Source organism: Astatotilapia calliptera, chromosome 1 (assembly GCF_964374335.1).
Source record: "Astatotilapia calliptera chromosome 1, fAstCal68.1, whole genome shotgun sequence".
NCBI classification, from domain to species: Eukaryota; Metazoa; Chordata; class Actinopteri; order Cichliformes; family Cichlidae; genus Astatotilapia; species Astatotilapia calliptera.
The window spans coordinates 10695098-10708544 of record NC_137422.1 but is presented as its reverse complement, the minus strand read 5'-3'; the positions used below and the strand labels follow the sequence as shown (position 1 = coordinate 10708544).

Below are 13447 nucleotides of genomic sequence, written 5' to 3'. Positions count from 1 at the left end.
TGCTTTTAATAAAATTGGCTTTGTTTATTAAAGTGTTCCTGTGAACCACCATGCACAGCATCGGGAACCCCGAAACTGACAATATTATTTTCCACTTTATTTTTAATTTAATTTTTTTTGCTTTCCTGCCTGTGACATGTAAGGATGTCTTGTGTGAAAATGATATATTGATATACTAAATTAATGACAACTCTAGTGGTTTAAAAAAAAATTAGTGATGACAATAATTAATTGGTGAATTAACTCCCTAGTTTGTATTTGCCTTTGACATCGTCTATGACGTGTCCTCTATGACAACTTGACTTTTATGTTTCACCATGCGGATTAAATGATCTAATGATACAATCCTTTAGCCTGGTTCATGCATCTTTGACCAAGCTGGATGAAAACTGATTTTAAAATGTCTCACACAGCCTAACATTAAGAAAATGTGTAAAATGATAAAAACAGTAAACGTTACTTAATGGTTGGCTGAATAAATGCAAATGCTTGTCCAGCCACATTCCTTACAGTGGGGTGCTCTTAAGATGTTAGAATAGCTGTGGAAAACCTAGTGACCGGATTTTCTTACTTAGTAGTTGCTTGTGGGAAACGTCTAACAAAAGACCATCCATAAGGGTTTGTTCCTGCCAGAAGAAGAATGGAACAGCAGCTAACATCAGGAAACAAACTTTAGCTATGACAATTTTTTTTTCATTCTGTAGGCACAGAAAAGATGGTGGTGTCCTGGCATTTTTGACCATGTACTATGTCAATCCTTAAAATTTAGTTATAGATTTGGATTTTGTTGATATCCATATAATCAATCTCTGATATAGTGTTTTATTTATTAAAAAAATAATGGGCAGGTTAAGACAAGAACGGATGCAGGAGCGTGTAACCAAACCGGTGAAATGCTTATGCAAAACTTTCCTTTAGGTCCCTTTTTAACAAAATGTGAATTTTTGTATTTTGGGTTTTGGTTTGATGCTTGCAGGACCTAAAAATAGCTTCTGTAATATTACTATTAATATCCCTTGGTTGTATACCATTTCGGTTCACAGAGGGAATATGATTACCTTTATTATTATTTTCTAGTGTGCGTACTGTAATCAAAGAGCAATAGTTATTTTTGTGTATATGTATATTGTGGTAATGCTGCCGATATCTCAGGTTCTTAGCTCATCCACACATTTGCTGTTTTACAAGGAATAAATTGTAATGGATTGAGAGGTTGATGAGACTCGTTCAGTGCAGTTCTGGTTTGTCTTCAGCAGATCTTCAAGCCTTTTTATGTTGCTGACCTCATAGCTTTTTTCTCTCTGAATGTACCCAGCCATTAATTTGGTTAATGCTATCTTTGATAGAGATGTTCAACATGTACCGTTTCATTTTCATTCTCAGCAACACATGCTGAGTGTTCAAAGCGAGAGCTTTGAAATGCAAATTCCACTTTTTGAATGATCTGGAGACATTTTAATTGCCCCGGGTTACTGACAGATTATTCAACACTACTGCTCTAGAGTCAGCATGAAGTACTCTGTCATCAGGTTGGCTGATTGAAGAAACTTTTGGGGATATGTGGCACATATTTCACTTAAAAAAACTAAATTTCTTTATCATTGCGTTAAACCAAGTAGCCTACTAAAATTCATACAGTTAAAATTTATTTGGATTATTTTTAGTCACTTTTTGTTAGCTTTTTGGTCCTTTTAACTTTAGTTAATTATAAATAATGTAAGGGTGGTAGGCTTATCAAAAATAAATACGGGGACCCAAATGGCTCCCGGCGTTCCTGCTGCGCGATAAAACGCAGGAAAATGGTACAAATAGATTTTTAGAGTGAACCAATGGTGACGATCCCCAGTTGGGAGCATTAGGTGGGTTTTGTCGCTTCCGTTAGGTCGGCCTCTCAGTATGCGGAACTCCCTGCAGGCTTCTAGTGCTGCTGCTGATGATGATGGGGAGGAGGAGGAGGATGTTGTGAAGGCAGGTTGTAACTGACCGAGCCACACGTTTCACTGAGCAGGCAGGCGGACACATATTTCGCATAATTTATTATGTTCCGGGACACTCAAACGGAGTGGCTAACCTTTTCAGCGGTTGTCCGCGCTCGATGTTTTCAATGATAAAAGAAGGACTGAATTCTGACAAACATCGCTGCCTCTCCGCCGTGACCGAGGAGAGCGCCCACCATCCAGGCCGTCATCGGCAGCTGGCTGGCTTGGCAGCGAGCATTAGCGGCTAACCGGCTAACGTAGGTAAGGTTATTCCCATTAACGCCTGTCCTCTGTGAACGCATTCAGCGCATATGTGTCGTGTGTTCTCAACTGTGTCATTGCGTTTGTTACGTTTGACAGGTGTAATGTGTATGAGACTAACGTACTGGTGGTAGCTAGGCAGCTCGCTAGCTAGCTTGCTAGCTAATCCACTCGTGACGTAGGAAAGCATACGGCTAGCAGAGGAGGGGTGAGAAGATGCTTCCTTGGCGTTAATGTTTAGGACGAATCAAAGCCAGACAGCCTGTTTGAAATATTTATCCATATATATAATATAAAAAAATGACAGCACTACCACCGTGCACCAAGGACGGTTGTATCTGAGCTGGGAGGCGCTGACATTGCCTTATCACATTTCTTCTAAGTGCTGTTTGTTAATGTTACCTTCCTCTTGGCATACGTCCTCACCATGGCTAATCTCAACTTGTTCCAGTAAAATTTAGACTACACACCCAGACAGGCTAGTCATGCGGGATTTGTGCTCTGCAATCGCAACCCGTGACGGTTTTCTGTTGAAATAGTGTGCCATTGTGAAGTCCGTCATCACGCCAGAAGCATTGCTTAACAGTTGGATAATTTGACACAATGTTCACATTAGCTTGCGACATAAACGTTGGGCACTAACGTTAACGTGTGAAAACATTAGCACGGTTTCGTCATCGAAGAAAGAGAAAGTATTTTTTTTTTCATGTGGATACTTAGTATGTTAATATGTACAGAAATTTAAGATATACGTCAACATATTTTAATAAAGATGATTTGAGGGTGACTGGAACATAATGTTCAATGGATAACTATACACGGTCTTTTTTATTTGCTGTCATGCATGTCTTTATTGATATGACGACATTTAGGTGAATGAGATAATAAACCCAGGCTTTATGTAGATTTCACCGTTAAAATAGCTATCATATTAAACCAAAATTTTAAGGACACGTGATTATTTTGTGCTTTTGCAATACAGTCAGTGAACGTGTGTTAATATGATGTTTCTGGTTATGTCAACATTTCAGCGTTTGGGCGAATGACTGTGGTAAAAGGCATTGCAAATGAAGGACATTGATTGATTGATTGATTGTGGTCCCACAGGCAGGCCAGTATTTCTTGCTGGTGACAGGTATGGATTGGCTCAGGGAATCAGGCACCTTCCGTCTGTCTTTGAGGTGCTGAGGTGAACAGCAAAAAGATCCCCGAAGTCTCCTGTCAGCATTGGGCATATTTGTTTTGGGTGGATTTCTAAACCTTCAGGAATAAACTTTTAACATAACTGAATAGCTAGCCTTCATTCTTAATAATGACTAGATTATTTGCATGTGAAATTGTGTTAAAGTGTGAGTTAAACAGTGCAATCAATGTCCATACACTAGATCCAATCAATAAGTGGTTGTCTTTTCCATTTACCAGAACTTTATCAGAGAAAGGAGTGTGTCCCAGTCACATGTAATTCACCCAATGCATTACAGACTAGCTACAGATCTTTGACTATATCCTCTTGATTGATGATGGGGTAAAATTTGATTTGAATCTCAAAGCCTCTGGGGAGAAATGTAAAAATAGGCCAATCACAAATGGTTTCTGAGGACAAATATAATTTATTATACACTGGAGCTTTTAGGCTGGGGGGTTATCTGGGTGATAACGAAATTAAGCTTTATAAGATATTGTGAAACAAACATATTGGTATGTAACTTGTTGTTAAATCAAAACAAGGCATGAGTGTCCTTGTTTTTTTGTTTTTTTTTTGATTTAATCAGAATCAGAATCAGAATACTTTATTGATCCCTGGGGGAAATTATTTTTTGTTACAGTGCTCCATTTTAAACCATGCACATTGAACTCAGCTTTGCCATTTTATCAAAAAAAAAAAGGTACCTGGAACCTGATTCAAATGAAGCCAGTCTTCGTCACACCTTGCAATGCAAATTATTAGCACATAGTTAGTTTTCTACAGTCAAACAGATAACTGAACACCATAAACGTGTTGGTTATTTCATTTTGTGACCACAATTTCAAGATGTAGAAACATGGCCAGTCACCAAGCATATATTACGAACTTCTATAAATCATTTTAAAGTTGCAGCACTCGTTCCTTGTAGGTTATGAGCGGCAGGGGACCAAAATATATCAATACTGGTCCAGTTGTTAAACACTGTACCATTGGTTCAATAAAATGATAATTTAAAAGTGATAACTCATTGAATAATAATAATAATGGATTGGATTTATATAGCGTTTTTCAAGGCACCCAAAGCGCTTTACAATGCCACTATTGTACTCTCGCATTCACACACTGGTGGAAGCAGCTATGGTTGTAGCCACAGCTGCCCTGGGGCAGACTGACAGAAGCGAGGCTGCCATATCGCGCCATCGGCCCCTCTGGCCAACACCAGTAGGCGGTAGGGTAAAGTGCCTTGCCCAAGGACACAACGACCAGGACAGAGAGCCCAGGGATCGAACCGGCGACCTTCCGGTTACAGATGCGCCTCCTAAGAATAATACTTTCTTAATCTACACATTATCCCTTACTTGTTTATGCGGCCTTGCTGACCTGATCGATTTCAGTAGCATTCTCTGTTTGTACTTACTGCTGTTTACTGTGACTGGCAGTAAATGTTAACCATGTTGGAGGCCCATGAATCATATCTGTCTCCTCTCCATGCTTACATAACAAGTGACTGCTTGCCTGCAGACCACTCTGAAGAGATTCATCTGTTGTGTTAATGTACATCATTATTTAGCCTTTGAAGATTGTTGTAATGTTGTGACAATTCTTTATTCCCGGTTTTTAGAGATAGGAAAAGGGGATCAGTACCACACTCGGTAATTAAAGACAATCAGTGAAGTGGCACAGTCCTGCCATCCTTATCTAAAAATAATGTTGTGAGCCAGTATCTCTGTGCTGGATGAGTCTGCCTGCAGCGCTACTGCTTCATAAAACAGCCATTTTGGCTTGGTACCAGGAAGCTTTCAGGCTGCCAGACCTGTGTATAGGTTCATTTTCCTGATGGTTTCATGAGATAATTGTTACATTGTATTCTCTATAGGCCTGTTGAATTGTCCATTTTGTAGTTTTTCTTTGCTGTGACAAGGTTTATGCTGTTGCCGCTATCCAACCTTGTAGAAGTTGTTCCATGTATTTTATTTATCTTTTAAAGCTTGAGCTGAAAAGATTATTTTTTTTTATTTTAAACCGCCGTTTCAGAGCTCATTTACCCATTAATGTTAAGTGACAGTTTACTTTTCCTTCTTGTACATCAGTGTGCAAAAGTCAGTAAAAAGCTGCCAGGCTTTTAGGGTATTTGAATAACTTTACCAAGTGTGATGAGTGTGAACATTAAGCTGACTTCCTAAGATGTGTCATCCCACTTGGCAGGCCTGTTTGAACTGCATCTTTGTGTGGCTCCTCACATCAGATACTCTTGGATTTAACAGTGTGGTGAAAGTTCACATTAAACACTGTCAAGCTTCCCAAAACCATAAGAAGGTATTATGTATCTGTGGTAGCTTAAGAATCAGTGTTTTAATACTGCAGTTTCAGTGAAATGTGTTAAACATTCACTCAATTCCAAATTGACGTAAAATAAAAATATAAAAATAAAAACATTAGAACATTTTAGCATGCATCAAGAATACTTTAATTCTAATGGTTCATGTCCCTCTGTGAGCAGCTTCTCTGCTCAGAAGTGGAGCTATTAGACATAATTACACCTATAATGTGTTTGAAGCCTTCTGTAATAATGTCCGCTGGACACAGCTGTGTCACGCACTGGTAGTTCTGTGGCTGAGGGGGTTAATGACCACCTTTGTCAGAATGTGTGACTATCGTGTCCCACTCATGATTTACATGCAGTCCATTTGTCTGCCCTGTTATCGTTGTGTGTCTGTTCTGTTTCTACCACACAAGCGCACATATCGAAACACGATATTCATATCAGGATTTATTTATATTTGGTGCAGATTCATTTTAAGCATTCTGTGTGGTGTCACTTCACTGAAGGTCGCTGCAATTTTAATGTTCATAGAGCGAAACCTTTTTTTCTAGTGTAATAGATGTAGTTTCTGACAGCTCTTTCTAATATTGTGTTGAGCATGAAAACAGAACTGGAAGTGTAAATGAGTCTTTAGGGGGACTGCGGGCTTCCTGTTTGAAGAAAGAGTCAAATTAGGTCAGAAGTGTTTTCTACAGTTAAAGCTACTGAGTCTATAACATAGGGCTGCTCGATTATGGCAAAAATGATAATCACGATTATTTTCACTGAAATTGAGATCACGATTATTTGACGATATTTATTTAACCCTTTAAGACCTACTATAGAACCAAGTCCACCAGAGCTTATATTATTTTTTTACATGCTGTAGTGCCATTTGTGGGAGCATTTCAAGTTGCTATACATCAATACAACTGTTATAGCCCATATTTTAATAATATGTATGCATTAAGTCCATAGTAATTACATAAATTGCAAAAAAGTGCAATAAACTACAAAAAAAAATTGAAAATCGCTTTTGTTTTGTTTACATATATTTCTACTTGGAGAAATTTAAGAGGTTTATCCCTCAAAACTTTAAATACAATAAAGTTGCAAAAAAATAGTTTCCCACCACAGGAAATTTATTTTGAGTGTCTTCATAGTTTTATTTTGGAGATACAGCAATTTTTATATATTGCAGGAAAAACAAAAAACAATCCTATGATGCAAATTTGCAAAGAAAACAGCATGTGCATCATTTCACTGTGGGAAGTGTTACGAACAGCTGATAGGAACGGCAAAGCGTGTTTCTGGAATATTATGTTTTTGTTCCTGCAAGCGCTTTTTATGCAATTTTTGCAAAGCTATATGTGGAACGAAACCGTGACTGAGGACAAGCTGATGGCATCAGATGTAAGTACAACTCCTCCGGTTTCATATGCAAAACAAATTATTGCGCTAGCTTACACGGTTCAGGTTCTACAGGGATTGAAAAATAGTTACGCAAAACGGAGCGTGCTGCTCTGACCGGCTTTAAAGGGTTAACAATGACTTTAAAAAATAATATAAAATAGTGTGCAACACCACTGAAGTTTTTTTTTTTAAAACTCTCTTTTCAACCAACGGCAGTCACTCTCCAAATAACTTCTGCTTAGCTTTCCGAGCTTCCCTCGGGTCCTCTTAATCAGCGGTCTCCAACCTTTTTTGCGCCACGGACCGGTTTATGCCCGACAATATTTTCACGGACCGGCCTTTAAGGTGTCGCGGATAAATTAGGGAGGGGCTAATAATCGGCTCAGTCATTTTTAATGATCGTTGAAAGCCCAGATCGTAATCGTGATTAAAATTCGATTAATTGAGCAGCCCTACTATAACATGTAACTAGTCCAAACGACATGGGAAAAGAACAAAGCAACACGGGTTCTGTCAGACATAGGATATACTGCTTCTCATATGTCTGTGTGATGGAGTAGATGCGGTCATGTTGTTTAATTCAAAAGCAACTCCTGGAACTGCAATGAAATTGGCATATTTTCATAGATGTGCACAAGTTTTGCTGTTTGTTAGACTTCAGTAATTCATCCTTCAGTCCTTATGAATCAGGTCTTTTTTTTTTTTTTATTAATGTGAAGTTTGAATCTTTTTTGCAGTAATTGCACTGATAGAGGTGTGGTCATTGTAAGATTATCTTAAGCTTTTAGAAAAGAATCCTGGTCTTAGCTTTTCAGTGGGAATGCATCAATGATGCAGTATGAACCACTGACTAAATTAAAGCTCCTTCAGCTGGATAACAGCCTTTAAGTGACAGTGAGAAACTGCTCTGGGTCCTGAGTGTTTGTGTTTCAGGGTGGGGTTTCAGTAGCATGGCCTCCTGTAGTATTTGTTAGTTTTAGAGTAAACGCTGTTTGGCATCGCATGATAGCTCAAGTAGATCACGTTACTGTGGTTTTGTTTTGTGCAATTAGCTGATGTGAACATTAGCAGTTATGGTGTTTTCCTCTGAGGTGTTTTAAGCTTCAGATTTTGCTGCTTATTCCAGAAAAACAAAAAGCAGAGCAGTAATTCTGTAATGTTTGATGGTTTTGGGAGGAAAGAGAGATACTTCAGACTGTAGTTTTACTGCAGCCACATTATAGTCTTTGAATTGAATGTCAGCATGTTGGTTTTGCTCTGATTATATTCACACTGAAAAGTTACAAGTCGAAAAGTTGAGCATGGGACTGAAATTGTCAATTTGTGTCTTGTGGTTTTAAGGGGATCTCACTGCTGTTCTTTTCTTTCTTGTGGGCTTCCAGTTCATTGGTTACACCTGCAAGTGCTTCCCATGAGGGTTGTCCTGATTGTGTCATAACTACTAACATGTTTGGCAGTGCTGTTATTTGTTTAACTAGTACATGCCCATGCTACAGTATAGTTTGACCAGTTTGTGGTGTTGGTTGTAAAATTCAAATGATTGTAAAATGATGGTTATAACAAGTTAGACAAATATGTGTTCATTGCTTGGTGGTTGCAAGGCAACATGATGGCGTTATACTGTATGATGCATAAGCGAAGTGAATATAAATTAATGTTACTGTTGTGAAACACAAATGATTCAGTGCTTTTGCAAGGCATTTTAAAAAAGGTTATCTGAGCTTGTCGTTAGGTGATTGCAAGGCGATGTGATGACATCATCATGATAACTATTGATAAGAGCTGTCAGGGGCCTGAGATGTAGCTGTGTGCCAAGGCTGGTTGCTGAACTCCTGATCCTAATGTAGGAGGATTTGTGAGACAAAGAAATAAATACACAGATTTTGTAAGTTATAGAACATGAGTGAGTTCCTCTAAAAAGCAGATCATATAGCTGCATAAATTATTGCTGAAAATAGCATGAAATGCCATGGCTGTGGGGATGTTAAATTGTTTTTCAGAAAAGTCTTAAGAGTTGAGCTTAACATAATCCTGGCCCAGACTTGTTTTTTTTTTGTATTTAGTGGCAAGTGCTTTGTCATTACTTTACAAGAGGAGATCCAGAGCTTGTGCACCTGTTTGTAAAGCTGCTCATGTTAAATTTATTCTCACAAAAGCAACTCAACTAATATTTTGAGATGGTGTTGTTATTGTGTCAGGGAATGCCCGCTAAACTGTAGTCATGCACTGTATGTTGCCTTAATATGAATGTTAAGTTGTCTGTTGTTACGATAAGGGAACTAGACTGGAGCTACAAGTGGCTTCCTGGTGTTTAATAGCCATCTGTAGAGGTGCTGGTTTAGTTTGCTGGACAAAGTCCAAGCTGTGAAGTGTGCTCATTCCACCAAGGCCCCTAAGCTGCTTACTTACCTCTCCTTACCCTCCAACAAAAACAACCAGGCAACGCATTATTGTCAACTCTAAAGTGCAGCAAGTAATATTTTGTAATATGTTTAGAGTGATTCTTTAGTTATGTCTATGTAAATGTAACCCAAAATTATAAGTTTTAATCTCCAACAATTCTGTTTATAGGTTTTTGTGGTTCTTCTTCCTATGTCGTCTTAATGTCCAACATATACCCTATAAACACATCCACACACCTTTTTTTGCATTTTGTTTCTTTGTTTATAGTAGTATGATGTCTTGTGAAATTTGGTAATATCAGAAAGCATTTCTGATACTATAAGTTTAATTTTATAACAAATTATAATTTGTTATTTGTTCGAATACCACAAGGACAGAACAATACAGTTCTTTGTCTGCTCTTTAGCTGAAAAGGCTCCAAATGCTTTATTCCATCTTAAAACCACCTCCATGTGAAACTTCTGCTGTTGTGTGGGGTTAAAAGCCTTGTGAAGAGTTGGTGTTGTGGACAAAGGTAGTATATATATTGTACATAGAGGAAAAGTGGAGAATGCTGCAGAGCTGAGTGGATTTATACTTTATTATAGTTTGACATTTACTGAAAAGTCACAACTATACATCATAAAACCCAATCTGACCCCATTTTGTTACTCTGAAAAATTACGCTGCTGTTTGGTGATATCCAGTGTGTGCACCAGGTGCTTTCATTGTGCAGACACAAGCTTATTATATTGTGGTCATAAAAACATACAATAATATATATTTTCTTCTTCTTTGTGTGTTACAGATTGGACCCAGTCTTCTTCTTCTTTTATGGGTTTTTTTTTTTTTTTTTTTTTGGAATCATCATAATGATAGTAAAGGAGCTGCATTTCAAGTATACACCTGAGCTTTCTCACTTGTGATGGAGAGGTACCCTTAACTCAAGAGGCGACGTATATCCTGGATGCTGTGACATACAGGACATGGTCAGTCCAACATGGAGAAAAAGAAAATGTGCCCCCGCCTTCTCGACTACTTGGTAGTGGTTGGAGCAAGGTAAGCCCTTAGGCAGACATGGCACCCACTACCCTTTAACCTTAATACTTTTTTCTTTAGTGTCTTGACATATAATAGGCATACAAAGTAGACCTCTTGGTTTTTATATCATCTTCTATTTTTACTCTGTTGAAAATTCTCAGCACTTTTGAATGCATCCTTGCAAGTGTTTGAAGGTTTTTGGAAAACTGCAACCTTGAAATCTGATGATTTCACAGCTTATGTTTTTGCTTTGGTGTTTATACAACAGCTCAACCCTTATGAAAAATGAAGAAAAGTAGTATATTGTTTCAAACATAGTGACTGAGCCAAAAAAAAAAGTATTGACATAATACAGTGAAATCAGAGGGGACTCTCAGTCACTGTGTCTGTTTATTTGAGCGGTTGGTGATTTAAGTGTTTAAGAACAATTTCAGATTTGTTATTGGATGGAATGGTTGTTGCCTCATACTTCCTCTGCACAGATTTCCAAACAGTTCAAACACTTCAGTTTGAAATGCTAAATTGGTTACACATTTGCTTCTGTAACCACAGAAATACTATCGAGGCTTTGTTCAATGTTTTTGTTTGAACTCTGTGGTTTCCATTTCTTCCTTTATGAAATTTGTCTTTCCTTTTATGTCTTTCATATTAAAGGGAACCTGTTACACCTCAGATACTCTGCTAGATTAGCTTTGGTTATTTCACAATTTAAAAATAATCTTAATGTATCTTGTAGTGGGCGTTGGTGCAGCCCCTCAGTTCCTCCACTGTCTGAAACAAGCTGTTTTAGCATATTTCCCTCTTCCCCTTAAGCCAGCTTTATTCAAATTGGCTGTCGTTTAAAAAAAGAAAAAAAGAAAAAAGAAAAGAAACAGGGTCTGAACAGAAAGCAGGTAACAGTGAGAGCACAGAAGTCTGTCTTTTACATTCTTTTCTCATATTTGCTGTCGCTCACATTTGACACATAAATACACTAATGTCTTGATTTGATATTTTGATGTTTCATGTAAGGGATTTGAAGCTCCCCTCTTAACATGTGATAGGAACTCAGTTGCAGTTGCATCAGGAATTAGTTGTAATGTGCTCAAAGAACACATTAAGCAATAATTCTGGGCACTGCTGACAAATGTTTGCCATTTAACCTCCAGGCAACCTACTAGTGACAGTGTGGCCCAGACCCCTCAGCTTCTCCGACGCTACCCACTAGAGGACCACCAAGACTTTCCACTCCCACCAGACGTGGTTTTCTTCTGCCAACCGGAGGGCTGCCTGAGTATACGCCAGCGCAGGGTCAGCCTTCGCGATGACTCCTCTTTTGTTTTCACCCTGACTGACAAGGACTCAGGAATTACTCGCTACGGAATCTGTGTCAACTTCTACCGCTCCTTTCAGCGAGGACATCATCGTACTCGAGGAGAGAAGAGCAGTCACGCTGAGACAGCAGAACGGGCAACAGAGACCACAAGCGAAGGGTCTGATAGTGGTGGAGGTGGAGTTCCACACCGTGTGGTTTCTCCACCCAAGAATGCAGAGTCAGTACCTCCGCCTGCTTCTGGAGAAGAGGGTGGACAGCAAGGTGCTGAGCAAAATGCCGGCAAGTCCCCACAGCACAAACGGAGTGCTGCTAAGGTGGCGGCCAGGAACCGCAACAGCACACTGACCTCTCTGTGCATACTCAGCCATTACCCCTTCTTCTCCACCTTTAGGGAATGCCTATATATTCTCAAGAGGTTAGTGGACTGCTGCAGTCAAAGGCTAACACAACGGGCGGGGCTTCCTCGTGCCACCCAGAGGTGAGGTTTCAGATTTCATGCACTAATGCTTCTTCACTCACAAACAGGTTTTATAGTCTTAATCTTTCTTTAAAAGCTTTGTTAGCCAAATAAATAACACACAGATTATTTTGAAGTAGGTCTTTGCCAAGAACCCATCCTGTCAAAATAAGTTGTGTAGTATAGAAACACCAGAATCCACTTGTTGATTGCTGTGTAATTGCTAAGCACATGAAACCATTAAACACCCACTAAACACTTATTTTTGTATGAGCATTCTCGTTGTGCCAGCCTTAGGGGCAAATACCAAGTTAGATGACAAGATCTCATAAGCAGAGACCAGAGTGGATTCATTTTAAAGGATTTTAGCATCCATATTAATCAGTACATTGTTTATTCCCTTCAAAGTTTTCTTTTGTTGACTGTAACATACTTCAGTCTCCAGAGACAGCAGTTGGCAGATGATACATCTGTTCATACCCACCTGTAGTTTATGTAAAAAGAGCAATTAGCGCTCTTTTAAAGCACAGTTTCAGTTGAATTCAACTCACTTGAATTTCTTGTGCAAGCTTTTAAATAATGTCTGTGCATTTGATGCACATTAATAACCATTCACACAGCTTATTATTTCACATTCAATTCTAAAGGCTAGAAAAGTTGGAGAAAACTTGTTTTGTCAGTGTTCCTGCTGATGTTTTCTGCAGTGCCCACTCCTTTGTTTCTACTCCCGTCTGCTTCTTCCGTTGTCCACCTGTTAGCTGTATGTTTGTGTTTCACAATTATACAGGAGCCTTTGTCTGTGATGCCGCACAGTTTTGCAGGCCATCTGTGGCGTGTGTCTTGTTCTCACAGTATGCTTTATGCTTTCAAGCTCCACCTCAATGACAAATAATGCCAAACAAAATGTCCACAGTGCATTTAAATCAACTTTGTTTTGAGTGGTTTGTTTTACATTAAATATTATTTCAGGAAGAATAACAATTGTTACATAATTCTAATGAATCATTTTGTGTGTACACCCAAGCTTGACAGATAGTGGGTTTTTGGGAAAATGAAGGGTCGCTGTTTTCACAAACTACTAAGCAATTTATTGTTAGGACACCACTTCATC

The 13447-nt window shown here is 38.7% G+C and overlaps 1 protein-coding gene across 31 annotated transcripts in view; it reads left to right on the top strand.

The window, feature by feature from the left end:
• The first annotated feature begins 1900 nt into the window (after positions 1 to 1900).
• The window catches only part of madd (MAP-kinase activating death domain), a 53302-nt gene continuing 41755 nt past the window's right edge, over positions 1901 to 13447 (top strand). For 30 of the 31 annotated variants that reach the window (XM_026161907.2, XM_026161854.2, XM_080302014.1 and 27 more), the window contains exons 1-3: positions 1901 to 2240; positions 10332 to 10582; positions 11713 to 12357. In XM_026161907.2, coding sequence (XP_026017692.2) covers positions 10524 to 10582; positions 11713 to 12357 — 704 coding nt within the window. In that variant the 5' untranslated portion in view covers positions 1901 to 2240; positions 10332 to 10523. The remainder of the gene's footprint in view (positions 2241 to 10331; positions 10583 to 11712; positions 12358 to 13447) is intronic. The other variant, XM_080301949.1, reaches the window with a different exon arrangement.